We start from the raw sequence: 17,831 nt of genomic DNA, 5'->3' as shown, positions 1-17,831 counted from the left end.
ATACTTGTCAAGCATTTAATTTTGAGACATTATATTTACTGGTAAAAGAACTATTGCTGAGAGGAGCGCCAGGCTTTGCCAGCTTTTATACAACATTTTACATTTTTTTTTTTGCAACAAGATGGAGTTTGTCCAATATCATCGAGCTGCAGGTGTGGAGACGACGAGATCCACAGTTTAAGAGCAACAAAGTTAAACTGGCTAGAGATGGTTATGATTAGGTTTCTGTTTTCTCAGGTTCAGGTTAGGATAAGTATTTGGGCCTGCTGTAAATAAATTTGCAGACCTCAGGGCCATTTTCAACTTTGCCTAAAACACCTGGTTTAAAACTACAATATTTGTCCTGGCATGCAGCTTGATGTATCCTTATTTGTCAGGAAATCTACTGTGTTGCTTTATAGCACAAAACAAGAAGAAGGCACTGTTCTTCAATGAACATACAAAACTAAAGCTTTCACAGGTTCTGGCAGCTCCTGGCCGATGGTGGAGGAAGTGAAAGGCCAATGGAGAAACCACTTCCAACACATTTGTCTGCTTCACTAACTAACACACTAACTTCAATAACTAAAGCATAAATGTATTAGTTACTTTGACAAAACATCTGCAGGTATACATGCAAAGCTCACTTTTGACCATCAGGGTATGTTGATGCTGTCACAAGGAGAGATATATTTTGAGCAGCAAATATAGAGCATTTTTCCAAAATCAATCAAATCAAATCAAATTTAAGTTCCCTGATTACGTTATAGACTTAAATCTTACTAACACATTTTAACACATTGTTGAAATTACAGGATTCATCCATTTTTGATTTGCCCACAACTCTTTTTTTTGTACATCTATTTTTTAGAAAGTGTCAGGCCACAAAATATAGCAAATATCATTCCAACAATTTAAATTTCCTCATTTAAGAATCATTAAGTGGCCATTTAGCTCAGGGGTAGTGGATTTTTTTGTCTCCATTTAGATGAGCTATTTAACACAATAAGTGCCACAGTGCGATACCCGATTGTCAAAATTACAACCAGCAGTTAGAGCCCAGTACACTGACAAGTAAATACACATTTCTGTGTTCCAGTATTGAGCATTTTCTCTGTGATGTCAAGCTCACCTTGGGTTTCTTTTTGTCCGACAGCTCAGCCAGACAGGAGATTGTCATCCTTGAGGGGAGCGTCTTGCTCTTGTCCTGAAGCTCCGGGGCCTCCTGGTTGCTGCAGGGGGAGGGGAGGGAGCCTCCTTCCCCAAGACGGATCTCTGAATCAGGGTCAAATTCAGGCTCCATCCCTGGGTCTTCCAGAAGAGGCTGGGGGTCTGGAAGTGGAGGAAGGTCAAAGAGGGACTGGGAGTGAGGGAGGAAGGGCAGATCGTAGGCATTTTGCAAGGTGGAGGAGTTTGGGTCCTGGGGCACCGAGGGGCTTGTGGGAGCCTGTGGTGGAGGTTTTTTGGGTTTGGGTTTCTTCATGACTTTATAGATGTTGCCCAAGGGCACAGGACGGTCCACGGGTGAGGCAGGGGGCGAGTCAAGGGCAAGGGGAGAGGTGGAGGAAGGGGAGGGAGACTTTAGAAGGAGGTTTATAGGACGTTTGGGCAAGGGGGGCTTGACAGCCACAGGCGGTTTGGGTTTTGGGGCAGTGGGGGGCGGGCTGGGGTCCTCGCCTAGGTCCCGGCTCTGCTGTTCTTCTTCGATGGTGTCCGACGCCCCATCAGGGCAATCCTCCAGGTCACCACGGGAAACAGAGCGCAGGCGGATGGTCTTGAGCTCGTTCTGTGTCACAACAGGCAATGCCTGCGAAGAGCTGGGGCTGATTTTCCCAGGTTTTGCTGCCGTCGAGGTGTCAGAGTGCCGCCTGCTCGCCTTCTGCTTCGGCTTGATTGACGACAGTTCCAGATGTGCGTTCACAGGCATCTCAAAGGACAGCCTCGACCTTGCCGCAGGGTCCTTGGGTGAAGGTAGCGATGATTTCCTCTCTGGAATCTTAGGACGCATCTTGCACCCCAACGTCCCTGTGGTCCCCACTGTTCCCGCACCTGCTACTTGATTGGGTGGAATGGTTGGTGTGGGAGTCTCTGATTGACTGGAATAGCCACTTGATGGGGACATGAGTCCTGGGGGTTTGAAGGGTGAAGAGGCCTTCGTATCGGTTTCCATGGAGAGCTGTGAGGGCGAGGTGGCTCTGGAGGTGGAGGGGGAGTCCAGCAGCGACTCTGAGCTGCCTCTCACTTTCATGCACTCTATCACTGTGGTACCTGTTGCTGTACTGGAGCCTGATAGGGACCTGGGAGGAAGAAGAAGAAGAAGAAGAAGAAGAAGAAGAAGAAGAAGAAGAAGAAGAAGAAGAAGAAGAAGTTCGCTTGAGATTTGGTACAAATCAGCTCTCAAGTTGTTACAATTATGCAATTTTGTTTAGATATGAATGGCTTTCATACACACATATGAAACCCAAAAAAATTATGGGGTGGGAACATTATGACAATTGTGTGGCACAAAATTGACTTGTCAAAAAAGAATTAATTGCGAGCTACACTGTTTTTTTCTCATCAGGGGAAGAAAGTTTTATTGTGAGCATCTTGTCTGACTTCACATGGTCAATGATTTGATCATTAAATTAGTCAGAGAATGACTTGCCCTCCTGGTCAGACCTAAATATATAGTGATTCAATGAATGGTTGAATAAATTAGTCCTGTTGTGACTATGAAGCTAATGAAGCATATGAAATTGCAAAAAGAACCTCATGAATATGGTTAATGAAAATCTTATCTGTTCTTCCTTTATTTGTATAACATTAATTTCACACCTGAGCTGAACCTTGCCTCAGTTAGATTGGTGCCGTGCCACCACCTCTGGATTTGGGTCTGGATCCAATTTACCCTCGGGGATCAATAAAGAATTTCTGATTCTGAATCTGGTCCGCACTGAAGTTCAAATGACTTGTTCAAACCAGCCCAAACAAACCAAAGTCAGGAGACAAATGTATCAGACTTTGATTCAGTCAAACTAAATGTGTCAGGTCTGAAAACTTTCTTTGAGCCCCAAACAATCAAATCGTGTTAGAAAGGATGTCCCATGGGGAAGGGAAGGTCAGCACCTCAACAAACTGCAACACTCTCGTCTTCAGATGAAACTTATTTGTTGGTACTGTAAGAAACAAGCTCAATGCAGCAAGTGCCTTTGTCAAAGTCTTAGTGTTCACCAATCGATAAATATAATCTGAAAACAAGAGTGTTGGAAGTTTGTTCTGGGGAGTTGCTGTCCTTCTCTTCCCCATGGGACTTTGTTTAGATTCTATCATTTTCTGTCACAGCCCAAAAAGTTACCTCATCACATCGTGTTATTTCAGTGTCATACCTGTAGGGGTCATTGTTCTTCCATTCCCCTAGTTGCCAATGAGCTGGGAATGTCAGCTCTGACTCCTCCTCCCTCTCTGGTCCCTGGACCTCCAGGCTCGGGGGCCCATCGCTGCCTCTGTGACCCAGGTCCCCCTCACCGATGCCAGGCTTGGGAGAGCAGGACGAGCTGGGCAGGAGGAAATCTGGCTGAAAGTCTGGGAAGTGATCTCTGGGGATGTGCAGGCTCTTCGGCCGTCCGTCCCGGTAAAGACCTCTGTCATGGTGGACTTGCCCCTCGGCTTCCCCGAGGTTTTTCATGAGAGACACGCTCCTGACCGGAGGAGGTGGTTTGCGTTTAGATTTCTTAAGCGAGATGGAACGGGAACGCAGGCGCAAGCGGCCGTCAGCACTGTAGTCTGAAGCCGTGACGGAGATTGTGTCAGTGGTGCTGGCGCTGTCCTCTGAGCTACCACTGGGGTACATGAGTGCGTAGTTCTCACCCATACCCAGGAAGTTGTGATGCTGTTGATGATGGTCTGTTGTCGCCATGACGTTCCCGTTGCCTGTAGAGGCAGCGACTGTTTGGCTCATACCACCACAGATATTATCTGCCGAGCAGAAAGAACCGGAATCAGTTGGTGTGGAAAGGGAGCGCTCCCGGAACTTGAAGGCGTTCGCTGCGGCAATTGAACGTGCTGATCTCTCCCTCCCTCTCACCGCTTCACCCACTCCCCCTCCCCCTCCTCCTCCTCTTCCTCCATCCGCCGCCGCTCCTTCTGTCTCGTTTCGTCTCCCAATTATCATTGTTGCCGCGGAAACCCCTATCATACTGTTCCCTCCTCTCCCTACAGACGTGTCCGATACCGATGTGAAGGAACTGGAATGTGATTCTGAACTCGCCAAGCCCACCCCTGTTCCTGCACCTGTGTTACCCATGATGCTGTGCTGTTTGGGCGGTACTGCCGGGCCCTTGTTTACACTGTAGCTGTACGCTTCGTTCCATGCTCCGGGAGAAAAGGTGGAGCCTTTAGGTCCGTTCCAGGAAGGGGAGGGTGTGTTGGAGCACAGCAGCCCAGAGTGATCCATGGTTCTTAGGAGACGCTGCTCCGGGGCGGGAGCCTCCAAACTGTGATCTGTGGAGGGGAGGAACACAAATCAATCGCACAAAATTAATAGACGGTACAAAGTGTGGTGCATCTCTGAGAAGAAGGATCAAATGCTGCACAACTCCTACCTGTTGCTACCTACACAACACACAACGACTATGTGATGTTCAAACAAACTCAGTTCTATTCATTATAATGTCTCAATCCTCGAAGCAGCTTGACATTCATAGTGTTGCTTAAACTTTCTACAACAGCTTACTACAATATGATATTAGCCGCCATGTGCTCACATGAGCTCTAATTTTGCCCGTTCTTGAAGTCTTGATGGTTGAACCAGGTGCTAAGAACAGTGCCAATACTGGACTAAAATGGAGTAACATGTTAGAAATAAAAGCAAACGGCACACAAAAACTAAACTCATTTGCCAAATAAATTCCCAAACTTTTCGATGACTTTTCCTCATCAAACCGTACAAAATCTCCATTCCAGAATTTTCTTGAAAATAAATGTTCTCCTTTCCTGAGCTTCCAGTTGTGAAGATGATCATTGTTATTAAAAATGTCCATGATATGCCAAAACATTAGGGATATTTCATAATTTTCAAGGATTTCTATGACCACAGAAGCCTGTATTTCTCAAATGGTGGGGGGAAAAATTGTCCAGTGATCTTAAACTGATGGTTGAAGCTTCACTGTTCAGTGAAAGTAATATTTCCATATAACTTTCAGTATTGGTGCATCCCTATCATGTGCTGTACCTTTTTGATCATGGTCCCTGAGAGTGTAAATATGTGTTTTTCAAATGTCAGCATGAACTTGAGCTAGCTGAACATTTTACATGATTTTTAACACATATTCCAGAGCAATATAACCAATATGAGAGGACGACCAACCCTCCAACCAACACTCGACTCAAAATAATTGTCGATGAAAAATCAACACTTATTAACACTGGAAACTCTGCTTTGCACTTTGCTCTGCATTTGACCACTGATGGGTCAGGACCCAGAGGAGAGTTGCAAGATGTTTGGACAGGGTCATTACTCATTATGCTTGATAAAATGTCATGCAGACGAAATAAACAACAAGCTCGCTCTCTCTCTCTCTTTGTGTCTGTCCGTCACTGGCTAAGTTTACAAGCACCGAGTTAGCCGGCTATTGGCCAAGGTTTTATTCAGGGTAAGCTGTTTACATGGACCTTTGATACCCTGCCATTGAGCATCTCTGTTGCCATGAATAAACCAATTAGACATGAAAAGGTTCGACTGCCAGCTACACCCTCCTTCGCTGGCTGAGCAAAAGTAGGTTACTCCTTACACAGGGGAAAGAAATGATTATCCCAACATTAATCTCTGTGATGCTTTTTGATAAATTCAAAACATGCCCGTAACGCCGCGCGAGTCTGAGTTTGTGCAGATGGTGAAAAGCAGCAGTGAAAGGAGTTAAGATGTTTAATATGGCTGGGAGCCAGGCTTCTTAATCAGAGGTAACCGGGTTATTCTAACCAAGCGGTGACGTCTCCATGCACCGAGCCAAAGCCCGGTTACACACACTGCAAAAAATATCCATCTCAACAAGTCATTTAGGCTCATATTCAGTGTTAAAATCAAGTGGGGAAGAAAATCTCTTAATGGGATGAGATTTTCTGGTTTGTTTCCAATGCTAAGCAACTTGTTTTCAGTATTTTCTTGAATTAAAAAAGCCGACTAGTGGGCTTTATTTCAACATACAGGGTTAGAGTTACACTTATTCTTAAGGCAGCAACTACCAAACATTTTCACTGCTGATTAACCTGTTGGTTATTTTTTTCGATTAACTGATTAACCATTTCATCCATAAAATGCTAAAACTGATTACAAATGCTCATCATGCCTAAAGCAATACTGTCAAATTGCCGCCTAAGTGCGCCCAACAGGCAAACTTGCAAAAGCTCCCAATTTTATTCACAAAGGAACTGCATGGCCAAGCAAACAATTACAAACTAGGACACAACAACACATCATTCAGCGTGCAAATATCGCTGGATGGAACAGCTGGTGATAAAGCAGCTGATCATTTGTGTGGTAAATGTTGTTTCGTGAATAAAAACAGGACATTTTACAAATTCCAGCAGCGTGCAGGACTGCCTCCTCCCTACGTGTCGTCTATTTTGTCTCCCAGGCACCCGAATAAACACAACAGAAGCTGTTCATTTTCATTTTGTAATGATAATAAACTGAGAAAAGCAAGTGAAGCTGCAGTATAACCACCAAGTGTCTGGTATTTTTACTTGATAAATGAAAAATTCCTGAAATAAGTGAAACCGTGCAGCATTACCTTATCTCACTTGCAGATCCTTTTTTTTTTTACCTTGTTGGAGGAAAAACAAGATTTTTTAAAACTGAAAATTAGAGCTAAATGACTTGTTTGCAGTGCATAAATGAAGCTAAAGTATTAGCATATTTCTTTCTTTGTGCTCTTTTCCTTTCGTGGCTGAAGGCGGTGCACAGTTATGTCGGCAGTAACACGATCCGCAAAGTGGGAACTGAGGAAACATCGGAGGAGGGGAAGAGCTGTTCTTCTAATTGTCTCACACACACACATACAAACACACACACACACACACACACACACACACCTGCAGTTAGGGTTGCGTCGAGGTCAGAGTGGGTCTTCCTCAGGGGGAGGTTCTGGTGGGGCGTGTCGCTGACGGGCTCCAGCGAGCGGGGCTGCTGGGGGAAGGGGTCCCCCGGAGAGGGGGAGGGGGACGGGGAGCACTGGAGGAGGTCGACGCCCAGGAATTTGCCTCCTTCACCTGAGAGAGAAAGACAGAAGGAGGAGGAGGAGGAGGAGGAGGGAGGGAAAGCAGGACAAGAGAGAGGAAAGAGAAACTAATTTTACTCAGAAATCCAATACACACCAAATCTTATCACGTCACTGACAAGCCAATATAGTACGGAGCTGTCTTGAAGTCAAAACATGATTTTCTCTTTTAATTTATTAACCAGGTACGTCTGGCTGAGGTGAGACATCTGATTTGTGAGAGACCGGGCCGAGACATCTGCAGCCTGACGAACAAAAAATTTGCAATCAAATAACGTGCAACAAAAAAAACAAAACAAAAAACTTTGAGTTTTTATTGAGGTTTTATTGAGAAAGAGTATTTCAAGACATATTTTCCATTTCCACAGCATAGTGCTCATCATTACTCTCTCAGACTGTCGGCTTTTGCAGTTTTAAGACTTAAAAAAAACACAATCTGAGTCTTGGTTAAGTTACGGAAAGTGCAACATCACAATTCAAAAATAAATTTGCAGGACAAAGAATCCTCCAAAGTCCAGAGTCCAGTGGCAGTTCAACCAAATTTAGCGACATTTGTTCCAAGAATTTCTTAAAGAATCCTGACTTTCTGTGTCCCGTAACAGACTTTTCAAATTTCCGTGACTTAGATTTTCCTGATTTTCCATAAATTCCGCCTGTTTAATGTATTAAATCCATAATTCTTGCTGTTCCAGGGTTAAAAAATCCAAAGCAGATGAGTGTCACTGGGCGTTTCGTGCTGTTGTACTTCAGATCACTTTGTCAAAAAAAAATAAAATAAAATAACATAAAAACTGTTTTCATGCTGGTTAAGCACAGTGTCACAATTCACTAAATTCACAAACTAATAAACCACCAGCAGGAGTGTAAGCAGATGGAGGGACAAGTCTAAACAGATAAAATAAAAAAACACTGACAGTTACTTATCGAGTGTGTTTAAAGATAATGAAGTTAAACTCACCAAGAGAGAGCGGCTTTTTCAGGTTAAGAGCTTCACTAGGCAACGTTTCCAAGATTTCCATATTCAAATACACCTGTTCCCTTCCCATTCCAACTAATCGACACTCCATAGATTTGTCCTAATTTTCATATTTTTGTTTTTCGGTGACTGGTGGGAAATCTCCGCCCGCAGGAAAGTGAGATCCAAAGAGGAGCTGGACTCCCCCCGTGTCAGATCTTCTGCCTCGCTCGTCTCTTTGGTGTCATTTGGCGTAAAAACTACGACGGCTTACTTGGTAAACATGAGCGAGCCGGGTGAGTTCTCACTGATGTCACATCACAGGATTTCTAGAAACGTTTCAAAGTCTTACGCCCTCGCTGCTATTTGGAGCTGCCGCCATGCAAAGTTGCCTACATTGCAAAAAAAAAAAAAAAGAAATAAATAAAAAAGAAATCTCCATGTTAACAAGTGATTTAGTCTCATCTTCAGTGTTTAAAGCTTGTTTTCCTTCAAATAAAGTAAAAAAATCCGCCAGTAGGATGAGATAATCCCACTTGTTTCTAATGCAGTTTCACTTGTTTGAGGGTTTTTCTTCATCCATCAAGTAAAAATACCAAACTCTTGGTGGTTATACTGCAGCTTCACTTGCTTTTCTCAGTTTAATATCATTACAGAATGAAAATGAGCAGCTTCTGTGGTGTTTATGCAGGTGCACAGGAGCCAAAACAGATGACATGTAGGGACACTGCTGGAATTTGCAAAACTGATTTTTTTTTTTCAGTATTTTTCAGAAGCATAAACGTGTTGAAACAAGGCAGAAGAAGGCAGATCAGCCCACTAGGATCAAGAAAATGACACTCGATTCAATAAAATTCTGGATACAAGTTGATTAGTGTTGGAAACGAGCGGGATTATCTCATCCAGCTGGCAGATTTTTTCACCTCGCTGGAAGAAAAACAAGATTTTAAAACTGAAAATTAGAGCTAAATGACTTGTTTGCAGTGCATGAGTGAAGCTGAAGTATTAGCATATTTCTGTCTTTGTGCTCTTTTCCTTTCTTGGCTGAAGGCGGTGCACAGTTAAGTTGGATGCGTTTCCTCATCCCACTGGCACCTTGTTTGAAGAAAAACAAGATTTAAACACTGAAGATAAACTTGTTAAGATGTAGTTTTTTTTTTATTGCAATGTAGGCACTGACAAGATATCAGCAGGAATATAACAACCGAACGTCTGGATGTGCTGCAGGTTTTGCATCTGTTTAAAGAGCAATATCCATAAAACCGATCCGCTCGGGAGACACTCACACTGCAGATCTCACGGCGAACATTTTCATCATGTTTGTGTTTTACATTTTTCTGCAGCGAGTGGATCAACCTTTCCTTCCACTGCAGAGAGAGAGACACTGCTCGGCTGTCCTCGCTGTTACCCTCCTGGTGTCGTCTCAGGCCGACTGTAACTCAACAAAACAGCCGCCACACCAGGTAAATACTTGATAACCCCAGCCGACATGGCAACCCCCGGTTTCTATGGCAGCGCTCGGCCTTGTTTTACACCGCCACATCACATCCAGTGTGCCGGTAAAAATCTGTCTCCTGCAATGAAACACCATTGCTCAGGGAAGCTCTGGTGAGCCAGAGAGACAGAAAACACACACAAACACTCACACACACACACACACAATCGATGGTAGTCCAACAACAAATGAATCAAATGAAGCTGAATCGACTGAAAGCACAGAGGCGAATGCAAACCAGCAGGAAAACAACCAGGATTGTGTCTGGGTGCGTATCGAAGCAGCAAAATAAATATATATATATAACTATATATATTCAGTATTTATTGCTATTGATGCCGCTCAGTAAGGACTCAGCTCCCGTCCTTTTGTTTGTGCATGAATCAAACATTGTGCTGTCAGAGTCAATAAGCACTTGTAGTTGCAGACTGTAAACCGAAGTGACAGTGAAAGGAAAAAATAGTCGTTTTGTCCTGTTCTCCTTGGAAGCGTCAGCCTGTCTTGGTGTTTTCTTCTGTTTCCCTAACCAGGAGGTTTTCAGACGCCCAAGTCGACCGTCCTAAAGCCCCGGACCCCCACCTGGACTCTGATCTGAAGGGGCAGTTTGGTATAAAACCATCCAGGTGTCATAAATTCAAAGTGGTGAGATTAAAACAGTGTTGCAATAATCCCTTGTGTCGCATTAGTGTGTCGTAGTGAAGTTCAGTGAACTAACGCCTTGAAACGAGAGCAAATTCACTGGATTTCTTTGGCAAACATGGGAGGAATGGCAAGAAATGAAGAGAGAAACCAAAGAATCAAAACAAAATGATCCGAAAATTAGCAAAAATAGAGTAAAAAAAAAAAATATTACCAGAAAATTACCTTTCTTAACTTTAAGAAATGATTCACATTATATAATTAAAGGTCAGATCATTGTTGCTGGATTGACGTCAGATATCCATTTGTGATTTCTCAGACGCCTTTCACAAACGTTTAACCCATTGAAATCTGAGCAAATTCACATGATTTTTTTTTCAGAAAAAATAGCAAAAAAAGTAAAAAAAAAAAAAAAAAAGAAAAAAGAAAACCTGAAAAATAACACACAAAAAAAATTTAAAAAATTTAAAATAAAAATAAAATTACCTGAAAATGAAAAAAATTTGTTTAAAAAAATAACAAAAAATTACCAGAAAATTCACATTTTTTTAATGGCAAGAAAACTGTATTTGTAATGATTAAAATGAATTAAGAGACAAACTCCTGGAAGTCTTGCTTGGTATTGATCTACAGGCGAAGCAGACAACCATGGGGGGGAAAAATGAGCCGCTGGAGCCCTGCAGCGCTTCCTTCTCCTTTTGTAAATTATTAAACTGATATATTTAAACGTCACATCGGCGATGCTGGATCGATGTCTTTTGTGTACGCCTTTCTCCTTCACTTAAAGCAAAATTAAATTATTCCACATTCTGCTGAGAACCCGCCCTACAGGAGCCTAAAGGACCCATTTAGAAAACCACTGTTCTGTGTGTATTCGCCACCTGTCTGTCTACCTGCCTGTCTGCCTGTCGTGTCAGTCATGTCAACCCCTCCTGTCTGTCTGTCCCAGTCTCTCCTCTTTGTTCCTCCTCTGGGTCTCGCAGACGACTCGACGCCGCTCGCTCCCCGTTTTGTTTCCCGTCGTGTCCCTGTTGCCGTTTCTGCGTATGAATTAAACATCCGAGCATCACACAACACGGAATCACAAATGTTTTGGAGCGATCCGCGGCGGCGACAGAGAGACAAACTAATGGCGGCGACGCACCAGCCAATTAAGCTCAAAGACGCCGTTCCCGACCGAATTTTTCCCAGATAAAGGCTCCGAGGAAAACACGGCGTTATCTGCTAAATGCTGAGTGTTATCGCGGCGCGCACTCTGTTGATGTGCATTCCCCTTAAAGCCCGAGTCCATGAATGTTTTAAACGCATTCACACAAATTCTCATAATGCCATTTCAAAGGAGTTTACAAGCTTTTTTTTCAGTGGAAACAAATGTTTTACAGCCTCAAAACACACAACATTCATGTTTAGCTGTCATTTCCCATGACTCTTAACGATCACAGCTGAAGCATGAAAAATGAGCATTATTTGAAAAGATACTAAAGAGAATACATGCTACCGGCGTCTGGTTTTTGCTCTGAGATGCAAAGCGTGCATAAGAAAGCGTGCACTCCTTACCGACCCATTTCATGTCATATATGGCTCAAATACTGCTCATTATTTATGAGCAACACAACACAGAAGACAGAGGACAGCGGGAACAGGGGAGGCTGATTTTATATCTTGTGTATGTGTATACTCTGCAAAAAAATCTCATTTAGTCATTTATTTAGTCTCATCTTCAGGGTTAAAATCCTGTTTTTCTTCGAGCAAGATAAAAAAAACAACTTGAGTCCATAATCTTCCTGAATCAAGTGTCATTTTTTTTTATTCTAGTGCATACACAATGCTGTCCCGATCATGAGACTTACTTAGATTTTATTTAATTTTGCTTGTTCTTGTGCACGTTTTACAGTTGTCCCTCGCTATAACGCAGTTCACCTTTCGCGGCCTCGCAGTTTCGCGGATTTTTTTTAGCGCAATTTTGCATGTTTTTTTTTTTTTTTTTTTTTTTTTACTGGACTTATTTTTCTACGAAGGTTTGAACTTTGAGAGTTTAAACAAGAGAGAAAAGTGAGAAAATGTCAATGCCTGTCTGAGAAAAGTGTATAAAGTGTGTAGTGAGGGGTTTTACAGCCTTAAAACATCTAGAATAATTGTAAAAAAATAAAGCGGACTACTTCGCGGATTTCGCCTATTGCGGGTTATTTTTAGAACGTAACTCTCGCGATAAACGAGGGACCACTGTATACAGAAACAAGGCAGAAAAAGGCTCACTGGGATTCAAGAAAATGGCTCTCTAACCACTGCCTAAGTCGTTTAAAAGCATCCTGAGCGTGTCCTTAATCGACTTCTCTCCGGCGCCGACAGACCGGCAGGACGCGTACGAACGTACGGCGGTGAGACAGGAAGTCGTCGTCGTCAGCTGGCGTGTGTGTGTGTGTGTGTGTGTGGCGGCTGAGTCATCGTGTCTTGTGGACGCCTCAGCCCAAACACGCTCATTTATTCATGTGCAGAAGGAACCAGCCAGTGAAAGGCTCTCTGTGAATCAGCCGGGGGAATGAATGATCGAAGGAAACAGGACAGATAAAGAGGCGAGCGGACAGACAGGTCGGAGAGACGCCACAAGGCGGATCTGTGTTTACCGAGACTTACAGGGGCAATCAGTCTCGATCTGTATTTATCAAAGTTCTTAAGATTGCTCTGAAAAGCCAACTTCGGAGCAAAAAAATAAATAAAAAAAGTGACTAAAAGTGAATAAGAAGTTTTCTTTCCAAATGTAGGAGCTGAGTTTGACAGCTGAGAGCAGCAGGACGGAAACAGCTACAGGGATTCACTTTACAGTTTATCCACAACATCAAAAACTCAAGTCAGTCCTAAAAGCCGCCTCTTTAAACAAGGTGACAAATGCATAATCTGTCAATTTGATGAGATAATCCCGCTTGTTTCAAGTGCAAATCAACTTGAGTCCATATATTTTCTTGAATCAATTGTCATTTTTTTTTATTCCAGTGCATACACAATGCTGTCCCGATCAGATTCAGATTCAGATTCACTTTTATTGCATCTTAATTATATTACAAATAAGAAAGAGCAAAAATCTTAGGTCTTGCCTCCCATCGACACCAGCAGCAATAGTAAACAACAATGAAAAATAAAAGCAATAAACACAGTAAAAACATTAAGACAATTACAACACTAACAATAAAGATCATGAGACTTACTTAGATTTTATTTAATTTTGCTTCGTCCTCTCTCTTGTGTTGCTCTCGTGCCCATAAATAATAAACAGCCTTGGAGCTATGAGCAGCGTTCGGCTTCACGTGCCTCCCTACCTGCTTACTTTTTTTTTATTTTTTAAGGCTTTTTTTGGTGCAGCCGAGGGGTGTTATGGTGGAAGAGCTTGTTAAATAACACAGAGGTCACAGGTTCAATCCCCATTGACCCCAAATGCTTGTTTTAAAAGGCCAAGCTCTCAATCACATTAGAGGACAACAGCACCTTTTCACCTGATTCTATAAATCTCGAGTGTTTATTGGTGGAGCCTTGATCTATGTAGCACTTTATTACCATGGTTTCTGGTTATTATGTTTGTTTGATGCTATGTTTGGATGTGTATGTGTGTTTGGACAACTCACTGCAGGACAAATCTACCTACGGGTACGAATAAAGTAACCTGAACCTGAACCTGAAATATCAACCTCTTCTATCAAAATCCCATTACTTTTGCTTCTTGGAAATGACTTACAGCATTAATCAGGCATTTATCCCAATTAATAAAACTGCTTTTTTTCCCCCCTGCATGATTTCTGATTGATTTTACACCACCAGCCACTTTTGAACTTTATGTCCTGCCACACCATCCACTTTCAGCTAAACTACAGAGTTACGATGCTCTTAAAATAAAATGACATTCCATTGTCAGTTTGAAGCAGGTAACAGAGCCCGAACCTGTAACTCGCAATAAGGTTTCGAGCAAGTGCAGAGAGAAAATGTGCTCATAAAATCATAAAATAAAATTTAAAATCCCCAGAGCTGTTTCTTTACACTTTTCGCACATTCATCGCCTGGTCGACCATTTAGGTTCGTTGTCAGAATAAGGGAGCGGCACTTAACATGAACAGTGAGGATTCACGGAGGATTTATATCCAGGGGTGGATCTACCCTAAAAATAGGCCTTGCCACCCCAGTTTGGCCAATCTAATAGACGGAAATAAATAAATAAAAGCTGTCGCTGGTTGGAAATTGACAAAACTGAAAATCCGCTGTCCAGGTGGAAGTGAATGTGGTATTTTTCAGAGCAATTTCACCAGTGATGGAAAGAAAACCACTGATACTACCAGAAAAAGGCCATTTTTACTTTTTTCACTGCAAAAACTCAAAATCTTACCAAGAATATTTGTCTTATTTCAAGTCAAAATGTCTTATTTCTAGTCAAAATATCTCATTACACTTAAAATAAGACATGATCAACTCAGAAGTAACTTGTTTTTAGACAATTTTGTTTGAAATAAGTGAAAATTTGCTTGTTTCATTGGCAGAATTTGCCAGTGGAACAAGTGAAAACTCAATTGAAACAAGTGCAAATTGTCTAAAAACAAGTTACTTCTTAAGTGTAACGAGATATTTTGACTAGAAATAAGACATTTTGACTTGAAATAAGACAAATATTCTTGGTACGATTTTGAGTTTTTGCAGTGTAACTTTGAAGAAATTAGAATAATCAGTGCTGTGTCAAACTGGTGGGTCTGTATTCAAACTATACATCTATTTATTAAAATTTCCATGCCACCTTTTAGCCCCCCGATGAATATTTCTCTAGATCTCCAGTGTCTGCAGGGATCCTGACGTCTGACCACTACAGCGATGAATCGAGGATCACACGTTATCTCGCATTCAAACAGCCTTTGAAACTGTCTTGAACTGATATCAGAAAACTGATTAGTCAAACGCTCCAGGTAGGGACGGCTCAGACGACCGGGGTTTGTGTGGACTTTTATTTTGGAGTGACACTCGCGGCACCTCGTCAAACATCCATTCAGCGCCAAAAATGTTTGCTGGGCCGAATCCAATTACGTTTTTTTTTTTTTTTTGAAACGGATTCAAGCGCTACCACCGGGACGGATTCATCCTGTGACAAGTGGCACGAAGCAGAGCCAATGGGATTTGTCGCAGTTCAACAAAGCCCCGCCCATGTCAGATTCCTGGCATGGCTGAGACGTTCCAGGTAAGTGAGCGGATTAGAGCGACGTCTGCGGGCTGAGTGTCTGTCCGTCTGTGTGTGTGTGTGTGTGTGTGTGTGTGTCTGCTGACTCACCGCTCACACTCGCCGTCTGCCTCTCTCTCCACTATATACAGCAGACTTCCATTCACAGGCTGTCTGTCTGTGTGATGACTGCATTCACAAGCTGTTTGACCGTCTGTCTGCGCGATGTCACAAGCTGTCCGTCTATCAGGCCTACCTAACGAGCTGCCTACCTGTTGTCTCGCCTGTCTTCGTGCACAATCTGCCCGTCTCCCTGTCCTGTGCAGACTCAGATCCACAAGCGGGGTCACAAATTAGCGCAGGATATCTGGGTTTTGTCGGGTTTAATCCATCCCTCATGTAATCAAAGAGGACTAGACCTACGATAAAAACCACGGTGCAGATCAAACAGGACGCAACCCTAAAAGCCACACGGTGCTTTCAGGCGCTGTTTGGCGTGGTGAAAAAAAAAAAACGCCCAACCAAAATTTCAGCCACGTGAGAAATTCATCCGACTGGAGTCTGGGATCAGCTGATTGGGCCACGATCGCCCCTTGCTCCCTCCCTTTATGCTGCACTGCAAATGAAGGCCGATGAAGCAGACGGCCTGACTCGAGTCTTAAAAAAGGGGGTCAAAACCGGACTCGAACCGTGCAGTGTGTGCCTGGCTCAAAGGCAGACTGAGGAGGATTTGTAGGTTGTGGTTTGTAGACACAACATTCAAAGATGGACCCTCCTCGCTGGTTAAGTTAGTTTTCATTTCACTGGACAGTGATGGAATGTAAGGCATTCCTTTGCTATCCTAGGAAAAACACTGGGCCCGCCGGCACCTGCTTGTCCATCCTCCTCCTCTCCCTCAGCGCTCCCCGAGATTCGCTCTCGCTGTGACACGAGCTTTGTCCGCTCGGTGTTTTGCCTCGCCAGATTCACTTTTTTTTTCCATGTCTGTGATTTTCGTAGCTTCCTATTGGATGTGGTGCTGTCGATCTGGCACCGTGCTGCGCTGTGATTGGCCGGGAGCGACACACCCCAGAAGAGTCTCGAGCTCGGCAAAACAAGAAAACCCAGGCCGAGGGCAGGGTCTCTGCAGACACACACACCAACATACACACAAACACACACCGACACACACTGCCAGTGGCTCACAAGTCATGATGGAGAATTTTTGTAGGAGTCTATATACTGCTTTTTTGTTTTGGTTTGGTTTTTTTAGGAAAATCCTACTCATTCTTCCTTTAAGGGACTCCAGTTCGCAAATACAAATTAGTCTGGAATCTCTCAGTTCATTTTTTGATTTCCAAAGGGTCGACGGTTACAGACTAAAATTCCTCTGGACAAAAGGTCATGCAGTGCTGAGCCTAAACGATGTCAGTCGTCCTATCAAACCCACCCCAAATTATGGTGCTTCTCCACTAGCACCTACTCGGCTCGACTCTACTCAACTCTACTCGGTTTGTAAGGTTTTCCATTAGGTGGTAGTCCCTAGTACCAGTTAGGGTTTTAGTACCTACTCGAGCCGGGGTTCCAAGCGAGCTGAGTCGAGCCGAAAATGTGATGTAAACGCCGTGCAGGCCACTGATTGGACAGAGAGCGACGACACGTAAGAGCGACTCCTTCACGAAAACTAAACCCGCCATTTAAAAAAACAAAAAAAAAAAACATTAACAGCGACCGTGCGCATTGATCATTGCTGAAGTTGGCAAAGTCGGAAAATGGCGAGCAAACCGGTACCGTGGTCAAATGAAGAGGTGGAGACTTTTCTGTGCTTGGCGGTGTGGCCGCCTTGCTATGACGACTCCACCCACAGCGAGGTGGTACTCAGTTGTAGGGTTGGGTACCGAAACGCGGTGCCAATAGGGCAACGGTTCCGACGTAAACGGTACTAACAAGACCGAATAAGAACGAAAATTTCGGGGCCTCATTTCGGTGCCGGCTGCTGGTGTCCCGGCGTCAACTTGCAGTTGTTGAACGTGACGTCAGTGCCGCTACTCCGCACACTTGTTGATCAGAGCTGATAGTGAGAGGATCAATAAAGATGCGGAAGGCAAAACGTTCCAAGGTTAGGCTTCATTTCACGTCTAAGGAGGATGCAGACTCTGCGACATGCAACAGACGCCTTAAAGCAACATCATGCAAGGGAGGTAACACGTCGAATTTAATGAAACATCTGGCGACACATGGGGTATACAGTTGTCCCTCGCTATAACGCGGTTCACCTTTCTCGGCCTCGCAGTTTCGCGGATGTTTTTAGTGCAATTTTGCATGCTTTTTTTTTTTTTTACT

At 43.4% G+C, this 17,831-nt stretch overlaps 1 protein-coding gene across 1 annotated transcript in view; it reads right to left on the bottom strand.

Annotated features, from left to right (window-relative positions):
- The window catches only part of nhsl2 (NHS-like 2), a 212,234-nt gene that overhangs the window by 6,117 nt on the left and 188,286 nt on the right, over positions 1 to 17,831 (bottom strand). Inside the window, 3 exon segments of the mRNA XM_030075541.1 lie at positions 1,112 to 2,276; positions 3,348 to 4,461; positions 7,051 to 7,227. Of these exon segments, the coding sequence (XP_029931401.1) occupies positions 1,112 to 2,276; positions 3,348 to 4,461; positions 7,051 to 7,227 (2,456 nt within the window).

The sequence above is a fragment of the Myripristis murdjan genome, chromosome 18 (assembly GCF_902150065.1).
Source record: "Myripristis murdjan chromosome 18, fMyrMur1.1, whole genome shotgun sequence".
Lineage (NCBI taxonomy): Eukaryota > Metazoa > Chordata > Actinopteri > Holocentriformes > Holocentridae > Myripristis > Myripristis murdjan.
This window is presented reverse-complemented; position numbering and strand designations above follow the sequence as displayed.